Source organism: Apodemus sylvaticus, chromosome 20 (genome assembly GCF_947179515.1).
Source record: "Apodemus sylvaticus chromosome 20, mApoSyl1.1, whole genome shotgun sequence".
Lineage (NCBI taxonomy): Eukaryota > Metazoa > Chordata > Mammalia > Rodentia > Muridae > Apodemus > Apodemus sylvaticus.
The window spans coordinates 1,556,743-1,572,193 of record NC_067491.1 but is presented as its reverse complement, the minus strand read 5'-3'; the positions used below and the strand labels follow the sequence as shown (position 1 = coordinate 1,572,193).

The 15,451-nt window shown below is 59.8% G+C and overlaps 1 protein-coding gene across 4 annotated transcripts; it reads right to left on the bottom strand.

Annotated features, from left to right (window-relative positions):
- Positions 1–1,054: 1,054 nt before the first annotated feature.
- On the bottom strand, positions 1,055–7,453 carry Adamtsl5 (ADAMTS like 5). 4 transcript variants are annotated; one of them, XM_052164694.1, is made up of 13 exons: positions 7,225–7,453; positions 6,621–6,849; positions 5,476–5,716; positions 5,286–5,377; positions 5,016–5,076; positions 4,804–4,912; positions 3,674–3,801; positions 3,052–3,163; positions 2,471–2,557; positions 2,222–2,385; positions 1,904–2,102; positions 1,735–1,806; positions 1,055–1,587 (listed from the first exon to the last, which is right to left on the bottom strand). In XM_052164694.1, the coding sequence occupies exons 3-13, from the start codon at positions 5,605–5,607 to the stop codon at positions 1,286–1,288; spliced, it is 1,458 nt and encodes a 485-aa protein (XP_052020654.1). In that variant the 5' UTR covers positions 5,608–5,716; positions 6,621–6,849; positions 7,225–7,453; the 3' UTR covers positions 1,055–1,285. The 4 variants fall into 4 exon arrangements, with proteins under 4 accessions (XP_052020654.1, XP_052020652.1, XP_052020655.1 ...); XM_052164692.1 differs by having other exon boundaries at positions 7,330–7,453; XM_052164695.1 differs by having other exon boundaries at positions 5,476–5,669; positions 7,330–7,453.
- Between the last annotated feature and the right edge of the window lie 7,998 nt (positions 7,454–15,451).

The following is a 15,451-nucleotide window of genomic DNA, read 5'->3' as shown; positions in this document are numbered from 1 at the left end:
GTGCCGCCAGCATCCTGGGCCTTTCTGCCATGTTTCCGCTCAGCACAGCGACCCCGTCAGGGACGACTCTGATCTAGTCTCTGGTGTCACACTGACCAGCCAGCCACCATAGGTGTCTGAGAGCAGGTTGCAGCCGGCCCCTCGTCGACCATCTCCCAGGGTGGGGATCCATGGCGAGCCACCAGGGGGCGCAAGGACTCCACGGATCGCTGGAGAACGGAGCTACACCGTGGGAGGTTTGGGGGACAGGTTCTTGGTGCTCTCCACACCCCAGTGCCGTGAAAGGCTGCCTTAGAAAGCCCATTAAACAAAGTGCCCCCTGCTTATCACGGCGCAGCGCTGCACCTCCACAGGACTCGCTGCGTCTTTCTCATGCAATCGGTGCTCGATCAGTACTCATCGGAGAGCTAAGGGTCCACAGACAGATCTAGCAGAAGTGAGCACAGGCAGGCGGGTGAGGCAACTGGTTAGACCCCGTGACAGGTTCAGGGCCCAGAGGCTAGCCTTACGGGACACCCCACTGAGGATGATGTCCAGAGGCGGAAATGAAGCCATAGATAGATAGCACCGAGGACTAAGAGGAGGCACAGCCATGGGGTCCCGTGGGTACCCCAGCCTCATGCTTCCTGTGCTGGTCTGTACTGGGTGTCGGTAGACCAGGAAAGATGCCTGCACTCTTCTAGGATGCCCTGGAGTCCCTATAGCTCAGTAAGTGACAGGGGGGGGGGTCTTTTTTCATGTTTTTGTAAAAAAAATAAATAGTCGTTTGAAAAGGGACAAACACTTATTTCTCTTATTCCTCTTACTCTCCTCTCTGCCCTCTTGGGCTCTCCTCCTCTCCCCCCTCTCCACGTGGTCACGGCCTCTGCTTCTCTACTCTCTCCCTCTCTCTGCCTTTCTCTGCCTCCACTACCCCATTAACTCCCATCCTCTGCCCTAAATAAACTCTACTCTATACCAAAAAAGAAAAAAGAAAAAAAGAAAAGAAAGAAAAACAGAAAAGGGACGAATAGAAGTTGTTTAGAGGAAAAGTAGCCCAGGACCTTGAAGCTCCTTAAAGTTCTCAGATACGGAGTGCAACTTTAATCACAGCATTCACCGGTGAGACAGAGGCAGGTGGATCACGTGACTTCAAGGCTAGCTTGGTCTACACAGAGTTCCAGGCCATCCAAGGCTGCGTACACAGGGAGACCCTGGTTAAAACAGATGAGCTTGCAGGTGGGGGATCTTCCTGAGTCACGGGACACCAGGACAGGAGCCTGGTGAGGCTGCAGCCACCGAGGGTTTAGACTGGACAGCGCCGGGCAGCCAGCCGAACTCGGCTGTCCTCGGCAGGACTCCAGAGCCGAGCATAGCCAGCGTGAGGCAGCAGTAGCCGGTCCTGTGTGCCATCGGGGCTGACCAGTCGCCTGGCAGCCAATAGGTATTCTCGGTGTGGGGCCAGTGGTGGGCACGGACAGCGGCCTGGTGCCCACACATACTCTCGAGACCGCAGAGGCGAGCGGCTTTTGTAGACGAGCAAGACCCGCACCTCGTAACGGGTCTCCTGGGCCTGGCGGTGGCGACCCAGCACACGGGCCTGGAACACTGTACAACGAGGACACAGAGGGTCGGATGGGCCCTCAGGGCCTCTGCGTCAGCTGACATCAAGGGTGAGGCTCAAAGCAACTATCCAGGAAGACTTAAGGATCACTGGGGTCGGTGGAAGGGGTCAAAAAGGTGAGGGGGTCTCACCAAAGTCGCTGCCACAGTAGTGAAGAAGCCGGTGTGCGCGACCGCGACTGTCAGGGCATGGCCCGCAGGGGTCTACGGGATGGGTGGGTGGGTGGGTGGGTGTGAGTGAGGATGGGGCCTTGCACCCTGCCTGGTCCCCCCACCGGCCGCACTGCCTTCTCTGCCTCACCTGGTGCCAGGGATGCAACCCGGGCAGGGATGGCCTCGGGGGCGACAGGGGTCTCCGCAGGCTGCGGCTCCACCTCCCGAGGCTGAGGCTGTCGCAGGGGCCAGCCCAGGGCCTGCACCTGAGCCTGGAAGGGGCCGTAGCGCTCCCTGGGCAGCCAGAACTCGAAGTGCACGCCTGGGTTGGGCTCCCGCAGCAGCACCTAGAACGGGAGGGCGCACGGGAGCTGGAGGCACAACCTCCGTCGGCACCGCGCCTCCCCATTTTACCGACCTCAGTGTCCCGCCTGTGCCCCGCCCCGGACTGTCCATACCGGCCCACCTGCAACAACAGCTCCTGGGTGGTGGGGCCGGGCGCCTGCAGAGTCTCCTCCGGGCCGGCACTGCGGGTGTAGACCACGCGGGTGCCCGCGGCCTCATAGGTGCCAGGCAGGCTAAGCACCCCGTCACCGTTGAGCACGTAGTGCCCGTCGCGGGTCACCAGCGCTGCAAAGAATCCATCAGCCTGTGCTCGCGGGCACCGCCTGCTCCCCCAGTCCAAGCCTTAGTTTCCCCAGAGGCCCCGACGTACCCAGGTGGTTGTGGCTGCGCTGTGCTACGCGGATGTGCCTGGCGCCCTCGGGGATCAAAGTCACATTCCAGTAGCCGGCGAAGGCACCTGAGGCAGGCAGGAGGTTGGGGTGTAGCGTGGCAGGGTTTTCTGGGATGCGCTGGTGTGTGCAGGGGTGCGTTGTGGTGGGAGGCACTGGGACGCACTGGGGTACACGGGGGAAGTATGCTCTGGAGTACGCAGAGCAGGGATACTCTGGGGTAAGCAGGCGCGGGACGCTGTGGGGTGCGCAGGGGAGGGACGCTCTGGGGCTCGCAGAGGCGAGGTACACTTTGGGTGCGATAGCGCGCTCGGGGACCAACAGCTGCGGATAAATGAGATGACACTGAGGGAGGAGGCAGGGAAGGGGGTTAAAAGCGCATCTATTCGAGGGGCGGTGCGACGCTCTGCCAGCGGCCAATCAGGGGAAGGGCTCGAGGAGCCGGGCCTTGGCCTGCCCAATCAACAAGACTCTTAGCTCCCCGGAGCCAAACTTGTTAAAGGGACACCGCTCTCCACCATGTTCCTCGAGCGCAGGCGGTGAGGCAGGGTGGGGCAGTCACCGGCGTCGCGGAACACGCGCTGCACGAACAGGCAAGAGTCGTTCGCTCCACCACAGAGGCCGCAGCGGTCCTCGAGGGTGCCGGAGCCCAGGATCCCGTCACAGCCTGCGCTCTGCGGGGGACACCGGGTCAGGGCGGGCGGGGCACGGGAGGGCGTGGCTAAGGAACCAGGTTTGGCAGGTGGGCGGGACTGGGGGGCATCACCTGGGAGGGACCCAGTGAGAGGAGGCCGAGTCTAGTGACGCGGCGTCGTGGTGGGCGTGGCCTGGTGGTAGGCAGGGCCTGACTATTAAGGCGGGGTCTGAATGGAGGAAGGGTCGAGGCGTGTGCTGGGCCTGGAGAAGGACTAGAGAGAAGCCTCGAATAGCTGTGGCTGGAAGGGGCGGGGGTGGAGCCTGGGCCTGGGGCTGGGCCCGGAGGAGGAGCCAGAGAGAAGCCCCAGTGAGGTTTGGGGTCTGAACCTGAACGGTGGGTGGGCAGGCGGGTAGAGTGTATTTAGGGGCGCGGTGTGTGCAGAAAACTGCTGTAATTGCCTGAGGCCGTCGGGAGTGGGGCGTGGTAAGGTGGAGTCTGCGGGGGGGGGGGAAATGGGCGTGGTAAGGCAGGGTCACTGGGTCCTCACCAGACAGCGGCCTGCCACGCAGAGACCCTGGGCCCCCGGGGTGCAGGGGGTGCCATCCAGGACGCGGCCAAAGCTGTGGTAGAAGGCGTGGCCCTCAGCCAGGCAGTTGAGGTCGCACACATTGGGCGCTGAGGGCGGGAGGGCGGCGGGCGTGAGGCGGGGGCTCCCAGCGTCGCCGGTCCCTACACCCAGCTCCTTGCAACCACGCTGCAGACGCAGCTCTTCCCCGGCCCACCTCCGCCCTCCTTTCTCCGGGCCCTGGGCTCGGTTTCTTTGTCTTTTGAAACAGGGTCTCTACCTATCCCTGGCTGTCCGAGAACATGTAGACCGGCTGGCCCCTGCCTCTGCCTCTCCAGGGCTGGCACTAAAGGCGTGAGGCACCGCAGCAGCCCGCACACCCCTAGTCTTCCCCCTCGCTCCATTTCTCCACTCTGTCTCCTCCAAGTCACACCTCTATCACCTTCTCTCTAGGCCTTCCCCTCTCGGGCCACACCCCCTTCTCTTCCATCCAGGCCCCGCCCCTCCAGGGCCCCACCCCTTTCCCTCCAGGCTCCGCCCTCCCATTCAGGCCAAATAAACGAGCCCCAGAGCCTGACTGTACCACTGGCCTACAGTGTACCTCAGTTTCCCCTGCCTGTCATGAGATGAGACCCGAAGGTGCACAGCCTTTATCTCAACCACTTGGAGGCAGGCTGGCTGGGGACAGGGCCAACCTAGTGGGACTCTGTGGAGTGGGAGGGGGCAAAAGAAGGGAGGCCCAGAGCTGATGGATGCCCCGGTCTAGGCTGGTCTTGTGTGTCTCCTCCACGCTGCCGACTGAAGCTGCCTGTCTCCCTTCACTCTGGAGGCGCGCTGCCCCGGGCACCCAGTTATATAAGATGCTATTTTCAGCTCCGTGCGACAACATTTCCTGTTAGTGGGATCAGTTTGAAAACTGTTGGCCTCTGGATAAAACTCTATGTCAGTCCTCAGCCTGGAGTTTGACCCTGTGCAAAAGGGACCGTGTCCTTCCCTCACCAACTCCTACATATGCTCTAAAACCCCATTCCAATGCCTGCCTCTCAGAGTATCTCTTAACTCCTCTCAAGATTCTCTTCTTCCTTTTAACCCCAGGAGATCAGGCTACTCACCCCCGTGGAAGGACACCCATTGGTAGGTTTCCTGGGTGCCCAGGACAGGGTGGCCGTTGTAGAGAGAACACTGCAGGTCTCTGAATGGTATGGCCCCTGGGGGGCAGTCCTGGGCGAAGAGATAGGTGGATGGATAAAATCGGGCAAACCAACAAGGGGTGTTTGGGGTGGGCAAAACCAAGCGCGAGGGATTCGCAGATGCGAGGGCCTACCGGCAGCTGGCACACCCGGTATTCATGGCTGTCCCCCCAGCAAAGTTCCTCCCCGGGAAGTCTGCAAAAACCAGGGTGGTCGAGCTTAGCAGGAACCCTCCCGCGCCCTCCCAGGGACCCCTTTCCATCACCCGCCAGGCCACCCTCCGCCCCCACCAGCCACACCCGCATTCCAGCTGGCTCCCTGAGATTAAAGGGCACGATGCGTGTGTGGGCAGGCAGAGGGCGCCGCGGGGCGTGTGCGGCGGAGGGGAGGGGCTCCCGGTTTACCGGACGCAGTGGCGTCTGCGCACTGAGACGCCCCGACCACAGGAGCTGGAACACCGGCTCCAAGACCCCCAGGGCGTCCACTCTCCCGGACCCTACTTGATGGCAGAGAGGCGGGTCAGCCAGGGAGGGAGTTGGAGTCCCCCGCCTCATCCTCAGTCCCGCGTGCTTTCTGGGCTCTTCCCTCCCTTACCTGAGCGGCACCCCTCAAATCCCAGCTCAGGAGCGCCCACAGCAAGAACAGAAGGGGCGGGAAGAGGCGGGGTCTGAGGGAGCACAGGGTTCCCAAGAGGCGGTGGTCAGCAGGGTCAGGGTGAACTGCCATCTCAGCCCGGGCCAGCTGTGTTACGGTCGATGGCAGCTAAGCCTCTCTGGGTCCTCTTGTCTCTAACAAGAAATGAGCTCACAGCAGCCTCGCGCCATCTCCGGAAAGCCTTGAGGGGTTGTAGGCTCGGGTCAGGCACAAGGTGGGGAACTAGGACTTTATGGGTTGCTATTTGGTTTTAAAAATGAATGTTATTTGTAGAAGGGCACGCTCCTTTGATCTAGCACTTGGGAGAGAGACAGGCAGATCTGAGTTCGAGGCTAGCCTGGTCTACAGAGTGAATTTCAGGACAGCCAGGGCTACACAGAGAAACCCTGTCTTGAAAATGGCATGCACACACACACACACACACACACACTACAGTCAGTGCTTGAAGATGCCTGCAGCATTGATTCCTTTCCAGCTGAGTGGAGTTACAGTTGCTCACGAACCCTGAACATCTCTCCAGCTTCTTCTGTGTTTATTTGAGACACTTTCTCCCTATGTAGCCCAGGCTGGGCGCTAATTCACAGAGACCCACCTGTGAACATGCACCCCGTGCCTGGCTTCTTTCTTTCTTTCTTTCTTTCTTTCTTTCTTTCTTTCTTTCTTTCTTTCTTTCTTTCTTTCTTTCTTTTTTTAATTATTTTTTTAGACAGGGTCTCGTAGCCCAGGCTGGTCTTAAATGTCCTAGGTAGTTAGGGATAACCTTGAACTCAGGACCTTGCTGCCTACCCTACTAGCCCCAGGACAGAAGGCACTTCCGTTTTCTTTTGAGACGGTGTCTTGATCTGTAGCTCAGGCTAGGCTCAAACTCTGAAAAATCCTTCTGCCTCAGCCTCCTGGGACAAGGCTCCCAGCCCTGGACTGCCACCCACCCACCCATCTTAATCTGCTATTATTACAGATAGTAAGTTCTTTTATAATGCACACAGTAGGTGCCTAACTCTAAAGACTGAGGGAATCCTTTAAGGACGGGGGTGGGGGGTGGGGGGTGTTAGGTGGCTGCAAGTTTATTCACCCCTTTCATCTACCTTCCTGGGTGGCCAGGAACCAACCATTCCGTTTCTCCAGGCCTCAGTTTCCCCAACTGCAGAGACCGGATGAAGTCATTCTCAGCCTACGCCCTCCTCGTGATCCCAGCCTGGCGAGAGCAGCCAGGAGGGAAGGGAACCAAGATGAAATGAGTCTCTTCTGGGCCCGGGCCGAACTCCCTGAAGGGCGCTCGGCTCTCAGCGCTCGCAGCCCGCAGGGTCCGGGTACCTGAAGAGGCAGTGAGGAAGGCCACGGTCCCCAGCCCGGCTGCGACCGGGGTCTCCCCGGCTGTCAGCCAATCCGATGCCCTTTAGGACAACACCTTGGGAGCGAAATGGCTGTAAATTGGAAACCCACGGGAGCTGCTTCAAGACGCCCACCAGAGCGCTCCGTCTGCGGGCCCAGAGACTGGGCTGTCCCGGGAAGGAAGGAGGAGGCTGGGGAAGGGCCATCCCATAACCCCCGGGTGGGGGCTCCACCCATGTCAGTCAACGCCCTCTCCCGAGCACTGCAACCCTCTCCGGCACTGGTGTACCAGTTACTGGGGTGCCGGTCTCCCGAGTTTCAGTGCCATGCCGGAGGAAGTGCGACCCCCAAACTCACCACCATCCTGGGATCGCTGCTTTCGCTCCGAGGAGGGAAAGAAACCAATCTCATCCCCGCTGCCACACCAGGCGGAACGGTGGCAGGATGCGAAGAGGGACTTACCAGCTACTCAGAGCCCAAGGCAATGCGTCCAAGCTTCCCTGGGACGCCCCAGGGACTGGCGGAAGCGGCGGGGCCCCAAAGTGCGGGACTGCGAACTCGGTCGGTCCCTCCCACCCGGGCCTCCCAGGCGCGCCCAGCCTGGGGTCACCGAGGGCGCAGGCCAAGGGCGCCCTCGTGCGGCGGGAGAGGGAGCACACGTTGGGCCTGGAGCTGAGGCAGGGGACTGACCTGCTGCGCTTCACAGCGCGGCGGCCCAGCTTGGTCCTCGTATCCTGGGTGCCAGTGACCTTGGGAAGTCCAGCTGCGGGGCGGTGCGCGGGGGTGACTGGACTGCTATTCCGGGCGCCGTGCTCAGGGCCAGGGAATGTGCCTAGCGCTGGGGCTTGGGGTGGGATGCCAGGGCGCCCTCCCACCCTCCGGACCCCGTCCTGCTCCTCATCACCCCGCAACCAGATTTCCTACCCTCGTCCCCATCACCCGTTCAGGCCAGGCTCCTCGCTCTGCCCCAACAATCCCAGAGACCCCAGCCCAGGTCTCCATCATCTCTGCTACCGGGGCTTCCCACCCTGTCCCCGCTACCCGCAATTAGACCTCTCCACTCCGGGCCACATCATGCCCCAGTTAAATCACCCTGCCTTGGTTCGCATCTCCCCTCCACAATCGGACTCCTCACCCGAGTCCCCGGCATCCCCTCGCGAGGCCCCGCGCCCCCGCTGGGGCGGAGGGACCCTCCCTGCCGCACATTCCCAGGCGTTGCCGTCACCAGTGCTCCACCCGGTCCCGCCCTCTAGGCCTGGGCGCCAGTGCGGCTTCCTTTGCCTGGATTTGGCCTTAAGCCCTCCGCCTCAGTTTCCCCATTTCTGGCACCCTGCTAGCCTCCTGTGGAAACCCCGACCCTATCTCCTTCGTGGCTTCCCCTGGCAGCCTGGCGGAAGGCTGCGGACCATGCGGTTCCTGGGCACTGAACTCGCCTCCTCTAGGAAGCCCGCCTGGCTGACCCCTAGTCCGGAACACTTTCCTCACAGGGAGTGTATGCTCTCCCTGAAAAACAGTATTTATTCCATGCAGGGGACAGCGTCTGCTGTATACAACTGCCCCCCCCCCCAGAGAGGCCTGCAGGACAGGGCTCAGCACAGGACAGCAGCTGGAAACATCTCAGTGTATAACCACCCCGTGACATTATGCAAGCCACTGTGTGCACACAGCTACGGCACAGCAGCCAACCCCAGAGCACGGAGGTGGCCATCGTGGGCCATGATTCCAATTTCTTTTCTTTTTTTCTTTCTCCCTTCCTTTCTTTTTTCTTTTCTTTTTTCTTTTTCTTTTTTCTTTCTTTGTTTTCTTTTCTTTCTTTCTTTCTTTTTTTGGTTTTTCGAGACAGGGTTTCTCTGTGTAGAGCTCACTCTGTAGACCAGGCTGGCCTCGAACTCAGAAATCTGCCTGCCTCTGCCTCCCAAGCGCTGGGATTAAGGGCGTGCACCACCACGGCCCCATGACTCCAATATCTGATACCCATCTTCCTATTGAAGAAAAGATGTTAAGGCCAGGCATGGGGTGCGAGGAGAAAGAAGTCCTACAGAAAGAACATGCAACCACTAAAGGCGCCCGAGGAAGGGGCGGCCTAGCCAGGGTCAGCAGGGGAACGAGGGAGAATCCCACGTTGTGCTGTGAAAGGAAGGGACGTCGGCAAAGCAAAGTGAGACCCATGCTGGGCCAGAAGGCCCGCAGCCCGGGTTCTGCTCGGGGCTACAGTAGGCATGCACCCTGCGTGGACACGCAGACGCGGATTTACAGGAGAAGATATGCAAGAGACGCTATACTCTCCAGGGCGTGCACACAGTAGGCACCACAGGGGAGTATGCAGTAGGCGCCCTGTCCTTCATGATACACGTATGCAGGAAGCACTGTGTCTGGCGGAGTGAGCATACAGCCAGCGCCATGCCTGGCCTGGCGCAGATGTGTAATAGGCGCTCTCCCGTGCAGGGATAGTATAGAGTAGGCACTTCGCTGTGCAGCCACTGCCTACAGTAGACACTATGTCCTCCAGTGTCCTCGGAGTCTCTGCAGCAGACTATGACAGTGAAGCAGGCACCCAGCAAAAGCTGAGGCCTGCGAGGAGGCCATGGAGCGGCCACTGTGTCATACGCGAGCGCATACAGTAGGTGGTGTGCTGCAGGACGTGCACCCCTCAGGCAGTGCGCTGCACCTCCCTGCAGTTCCGACTCTGTCCAGCAGAGGGGGCACCAGGGCTCCAGAGCTCCGCGAAGTTTGCAGCCTCAGGACCGTGCAGCCGGCTGGGGAAAGCGCTGGTCCACATCCACTCCCAGCCGTGTCCCACCCGCGGAGCGCCTCTTCGTGTCTTCGTCAGCTGCTCTCCCTGTGTTTTTTCAGACGGTGTGTTAGTCAGTCAACAGACACCATGACCAGGGCAAGTTTTATAAAAGACAACTGTTAATTAGGGTTGGCTTCCAGGCTAAGCGGTTCAGTCCATTGTCATCAAGGCAGGAGCATGGCAGCGTCCAGGCAGGCGCGGTGCACGAGGAGCTGAGAGTTCTGCATCTTCATCTGAAGGCTGCTAGTGGAAGACTGGCTTCCAGGCAGCCCTGGTGAGGGTCTTAAGCCCACACCCACAGTGACACACCCACTCCAACAAGGCCACACCTCCTAATAGGGTCACTCCCTGGGCCAACCATACACGAACCATCATCACAGACGGGGTCTCCCTCTCACTGGAGTGCGGGAGCCTGGGATCCTCTCGCCTCTCCCCACGCAGTGCTGGGAATTCCAGGCTGGCCTCAGACTCACAGAGATCCTCCTGCTTCTGCCTTCCAAGCGCTGGGATTAAAGGTCTGCACCACCATGGCCCACCCAGCTCCCATGCTTTTTTTTTTTTTTTTTTTGGTTTTTCTAGACAGGGTTTCTCTGTGTAGCCCCAGCTGTCCTGGAACTCACTCTGTAGACCAGGCTGGCCTCGAACTCAGAAATCCGCCTGCCTCTGCCTCCCAAGTGCGGGCTGGGATTAAAGGCGTGCGCCACCACTGCCCGGCTCATACATATTTTTATTTTTTGAGGCAAGGTCTCAAGTATCCCAGGCTAGATTTGAGACCCCGACCCTAAACCCTGAATCGTCCTGATTCTACCTACTGAGCTTGGGGATGACAGGTATGTGTCACCGTGCCTGGATCACTGCCCAGCTCTCCCCAGCCCCCATGTCTGCTGACACAGCTCCTTCCCTGCCATTAGCAAAAGGACCCACGCAGACAGAAACGGATCACTCCTGCAGAAACCTGGCCAGTTCCGATGGCCACACAGCACCCTGCTCAGCGGGTCGAACAACGTCCCTGCTCAGAGGTCGACGCCACGTCCCGCCCTGCCAGGAAAGATAAGGGGAGGGGCCTGTGCTGCGGGGGAGGGGCCAGTGCTGCAGGGGAGGGGCCTGTGCTGCGGGGAGGGGCCAGTGCTGCGGGGAGGGGCCAGTGCTGCAGGGGAGGGGCCTGTGATGCAGGGGAGGGGCCTGTGATGCAGGGGAGGGGCCCGTGCTGCAGGAGGCCCACCTGCTGGGCGGAGGCGCCAAGGATGTAGTTCTCCTGAGGACATCAGCTCTGTCAGCAGGAGCTTTGGCGACTCAGGGAACAGCACAAGGAACAAGCAGACCTGAACTAGCAGGAAGACCCCACTCTGAGGGCAAACAAGGAATGCAATAAGATCAGAATATAAGGGTGACTCCTGCCTCCAGTCCTGAGCGCCACCACCACCCTGCAAGGAATTAAATCCTTGATGCTCCAGCTGTAGCGCGTGCCACAGAGCCTCACCCCTGTTTGTGGCTGCATGATATTCCAGCGTGTAGATGGGGTACACTGTGTGTCCAGCACCCATCTATCCGGTGGATACTGGCTGTCCTCTAGGGGTGCTCTGTGGAGATGCAACTCTGTGTGCCGAGGTCCTGGGGTGGGATAGGCTCGCTGTGGGCGTGGGAAGTCACGGGAAGAGAGGGGAGGGGAGGGCTGTGTGTGTGAGGGACGCAGGAGCCTCCCTGCACCTGAGCCTGGAGGAGCCACAGCCTGGAAACCTTCAAGCTTCCTGGCTGTTCTGAAGTGGACTCAGTTTACATCCTGGGCAGAGGCCCTGGCCAGTGAGTCCGGGCTCGGGGTGGGGGTGGGGTGGGGTGGGGAACACGTTCCTGTGCTCCTTTCTGTTTTGTTTTGTTGTTTTGGATTTTTGTTTTTCTCTAGACAGGGTTTCTCTGTGTAGCCCTGGCTGTCCTGGAACTCACTCTGTAGACCAGGCTGGCCTCGAACTCAGAAATCCGCCTGCCTCTGCCTCCCAAGTGCTGGGATTACAGGAGTGAGCCACCACCGCCCGGCATCTTGTGCTCCTTTCTGGCTGTGAAATATTCTGCCCAGTTCTCGGAGCCCCCAGTTGGGTTTGGGTGGCAATGGCCCAACCCACTGAGGGCCAACCAACTTCTGCCTGATTCTGCAGAATGGCTCTGCCCAGAGCCCTTCCCTTTGCTCTGCATCTGAGAGGCTCAGAGCAGAGCGAGGGAGGGCCGTGCGTGGCTCCTGTCGTCCACCCCCACTGCTGCTGCTAGCGTCACCTCCCTTCCTGGGCCGTCAGCACACTGGGGGTCCCTCCCACACACCCATGCTGGGTCACATCGCCCAGATCCTGGGGTGTCTGGAGTGTGTAGGGGGTCACTTCCCTCCTACCTCCTTGTGCCTGAGACTCCAGGTCTCTGGGGACATTTGTGAGTGGCCGAGGGCTCACAGGTGCAGCCACGCAGAGTCCAGATCGGGATCAGGTGACTGGCGGCCCGAGGCCACCTCTTAAGGACCCGTACACACGCCTGGGAGTCACTGGGGCCTCTGGGGAGTCGGAGCAGCAAGGCAGTCCCTCCTCCACCTGCCCCAGGTATTTTGAGCATCGCTTCCCAAAACTTCTCCAGAGAAATCTGCTGAGTCTCAAGAGTTATCTCAGGTCAGTGAAAGAGCAGAGATGGGAGGAGCCAGGGCTGGACACGGGGACACAGCAGTGTGTGTGGGACACAGCAGTGTGTATGGGACACAGCAGTGTGTGTGGGACACAGCAGTGTGGGGTCCTAGGGGTGGGCAGCCAGGCTGAAGGTCACGCCTCAGGCTGTGGGCCATAGGGGCTCAGTGGCTGTGACTAACATAAGCTGGCCAGTGTTTGCCAGGTGTGACGAGCGTGCCTGCCATCCGGCACTCAGGAGGCGGAGGCAGGACTGGGAGTTCAAGGCCACCCTGTGCTGTGTGAGCGTTTCTTACCTTTTAGTGCATGGCTCATCCACACACTTGGGCGGTTGTCCCTGCCGTCTATCTCTAGAACTTTCCATCGCCACCCTAAAGCTCAGATGCCATTCGATGTGAACTCTCACCCACTCGCAACTTCCTGTCTCTGGATGGCCTGTCATGGAGTTCCACACTGTGTGGCCTTTTGTATCCAGGTCTCTCACTGAGGCCAGTGTCCTTAAGGGCCCTCAATGATGTGGATGTCAAAACTCTTATTCATGGCTGCATGAGATTCCAGGGTGTGGGAGGGGCCTCACCATGTGTCCGTCATCCGTTCGCTCAGTGACCCCAAGGTACATTTCACTCAGACATCTCTCTCCACCCCCAAGGGAGACCCCAAACCCTTTCTACAATCCCACGTCTCCTAATGTTGCTGAAGACCTTTCAGGAGAGCTAAGCTGGTGTTGGGCCGGATTGGAATGGACAGGCCGGCCGGCTGGGGAGTAGGATGTCCCTCCTCAGAGGAGCACAGACTGGCAGGAGGCCACCTCGCTCCTGGTGCAGTCTTAGTCAGAAGCCCCAGGAGCAGTCAGGCGAGAGGGAGAGAGAGAGAGAGAGAGAGAGAGAGAGAGAGAGAGAGAGAGAGAGAGCGCTAGCCATCAGCTGATGTGCACGCGACAGGGCTCCAGGCCAGACGCTGTCTCTTCTGTTATTCTGTGGACTCAGCCACCCACCCAGCCTCTGCTCCTCACCGGGGCAGGAAGCCAGGGGCCCACAGCTGCCACCCTGGCAGGGTCCACCCAACTTAGAGCCATGCCGGGAGACCCTGAGCCTGCAGTAGCCCCAGGGTCCTTCGTCTGCCACTTGGGGCATGAATGGCCCCTGACCTAGAGACCAGGTCCCAGGAAAGGCCTTGAAAGGGTCTCAGGCTTCTAAAAGTTGTCCTTGTCATTGCTGTGTGTCATTGCCAGCACTTGTGCCAGCACAAGTTCTAGAGATAGACGGCAGGGACAACCGCCCAAGTGTGTGGATGAGCCATGCACTAAAAGGTAAGAAACGCTCACACAGCACAGGGTGGCCTTGAACTCCCAGTCCTGCCTCTGCCTCCTGAGTGCCGGATGGCAGGCACGCTCAGCACACCTGGCAAACACTGGCCATGTGCTGGGTCCCAGGAACTGAGCTCAGGCTGTCGGGTTCCAGAGGCAGAAGCTCTTCCTCCTGCATCTCAGGGCCCCAGGGGCTTCTTCTTTCTTGTTTTGTTTTTGTTTGTTTGTTTTCAGACAGGGTTTCTCTGTGTAGCCCTGGCTGTCCTGGAACTCACTCTGCAGACCAGGCTAGCCTGAACTCACAGAGATCCTCCTGCCTCTGTCTCCTGGGTGCTGGGATTAGATGTGCTCCCCCACTGTGGGGCTCTTTAAGTTTCTCGGACACACCCTTCTACAGGGGCTGGGCTGGGGCTCTCGGGGGCACAGAGAGCCCTTCAGAAATTGGCACGAAGTAGGTATTCAACCAACCCAAAGTTGTTAAGCAAACATAGTAGGTGTTCAGCCAACAATGACTGGGCTAACCCAGGAAGACAGGTCTGCTATGGAGAAGGAGCGGAGTGCCAGTCATGGGAGTGGCTCTGTCCCACTTCCTGTCCCCCCTCCCCACCCCACCCTGACCAGCTTCCCTTTAGGGCTCCAGCTCGCTGGCTGCAGCTCTGGCCTCTGAGCAACTGGGGACTGCCACCCCAGCTCCAAAGGAGACTCCAGTAAATTGAACCAGCCTCTTTCCACGTCATGCACTCAGCTCACCCCCAGGGTTCCCTGGGGACCGGTAAAGACTTGGGAACACTAAAGGGGTGCTTCTTGTCCCCCTCGGTGGCACAGGCCAGGCCAGATTCCAAATTCTGGCTCTGGAAAATTCCATAGCCTGAACCCAGCCACAAGGAGTGAGGCTAATCCCTCCGCGTTTACTGTGTTATGTAACGTTCGGGATTAATACTAGAGGCAGATGGTGGGGCTCACACCCTGCCCGGTGCCTGCCCGGCTTGAAGTGAGGGGACTCCCACCTGGCACATGCAGGCGGTGCGGGGGTGGGGGGAAGATCCTTGAGGTGCAGAAATGTTGCGTTCAGCACGGGGCGGGGGCAGGGGAGGTGAGGGGCGGGCTAGGGCGAGAGGTAGCCTGAGGCTCTCAAGTCCCTCACCTTGGTCTCCTCTATCAGCCACACCCAAACGTCTGTCTCCTCTTTAAGGGTCAGTGCCCCTTAGGCCATCAGAGCTAGCGTCACACGAATGCCCACATCTGCCCCCTCACCCTGGTTGCACTGTCTTTCACGGCGCCCCATGCCACGGCGACGCTTTTGTGTCCATAGCCTCCCAGCCCTGCTTCTTCAGTCCATAAGTCCTCACACATCCTTAGGCGGCTGAGCCTTCCCAGCGCCCAAGTTGATGAAGCCCCACAGGTCGCTACCATAGGGAGAGCCAAGCCAGATGCGTTTGGTCCTCTGGCCGCAGGCCTCCCATGTACCCCAGAGAGAATCCTGGGAGCGGGCAACTCTGCAAAGAAACCAGCAGAGTTCTCTGGACCTCAGTTTCCCGGATAGGTGAACCGGGAGCTGTTGATAAGTCCCAAGAGGTGCAGGGCTGGGAGAGCGGCAGAACTGAGCCAGGTATTGGCTGCCGGTTGACTCCAGAGCACCTGCCATTCGGCTTGGGGTGCTGGCGGGATCCCACGGGCGTCCGGGCCCCGCCCAGCCCCACCCCGCCCCCACTCTCCAATAAGACCCGCTCCCGCTGCTCCCGGGCTCAGATCGGCAGCGCTGCAGGCAGCACTGGCTTGCACAACCCCGCGCGCTGCGCTCCGCGCACCCAGGCCCACCCCGCGCAG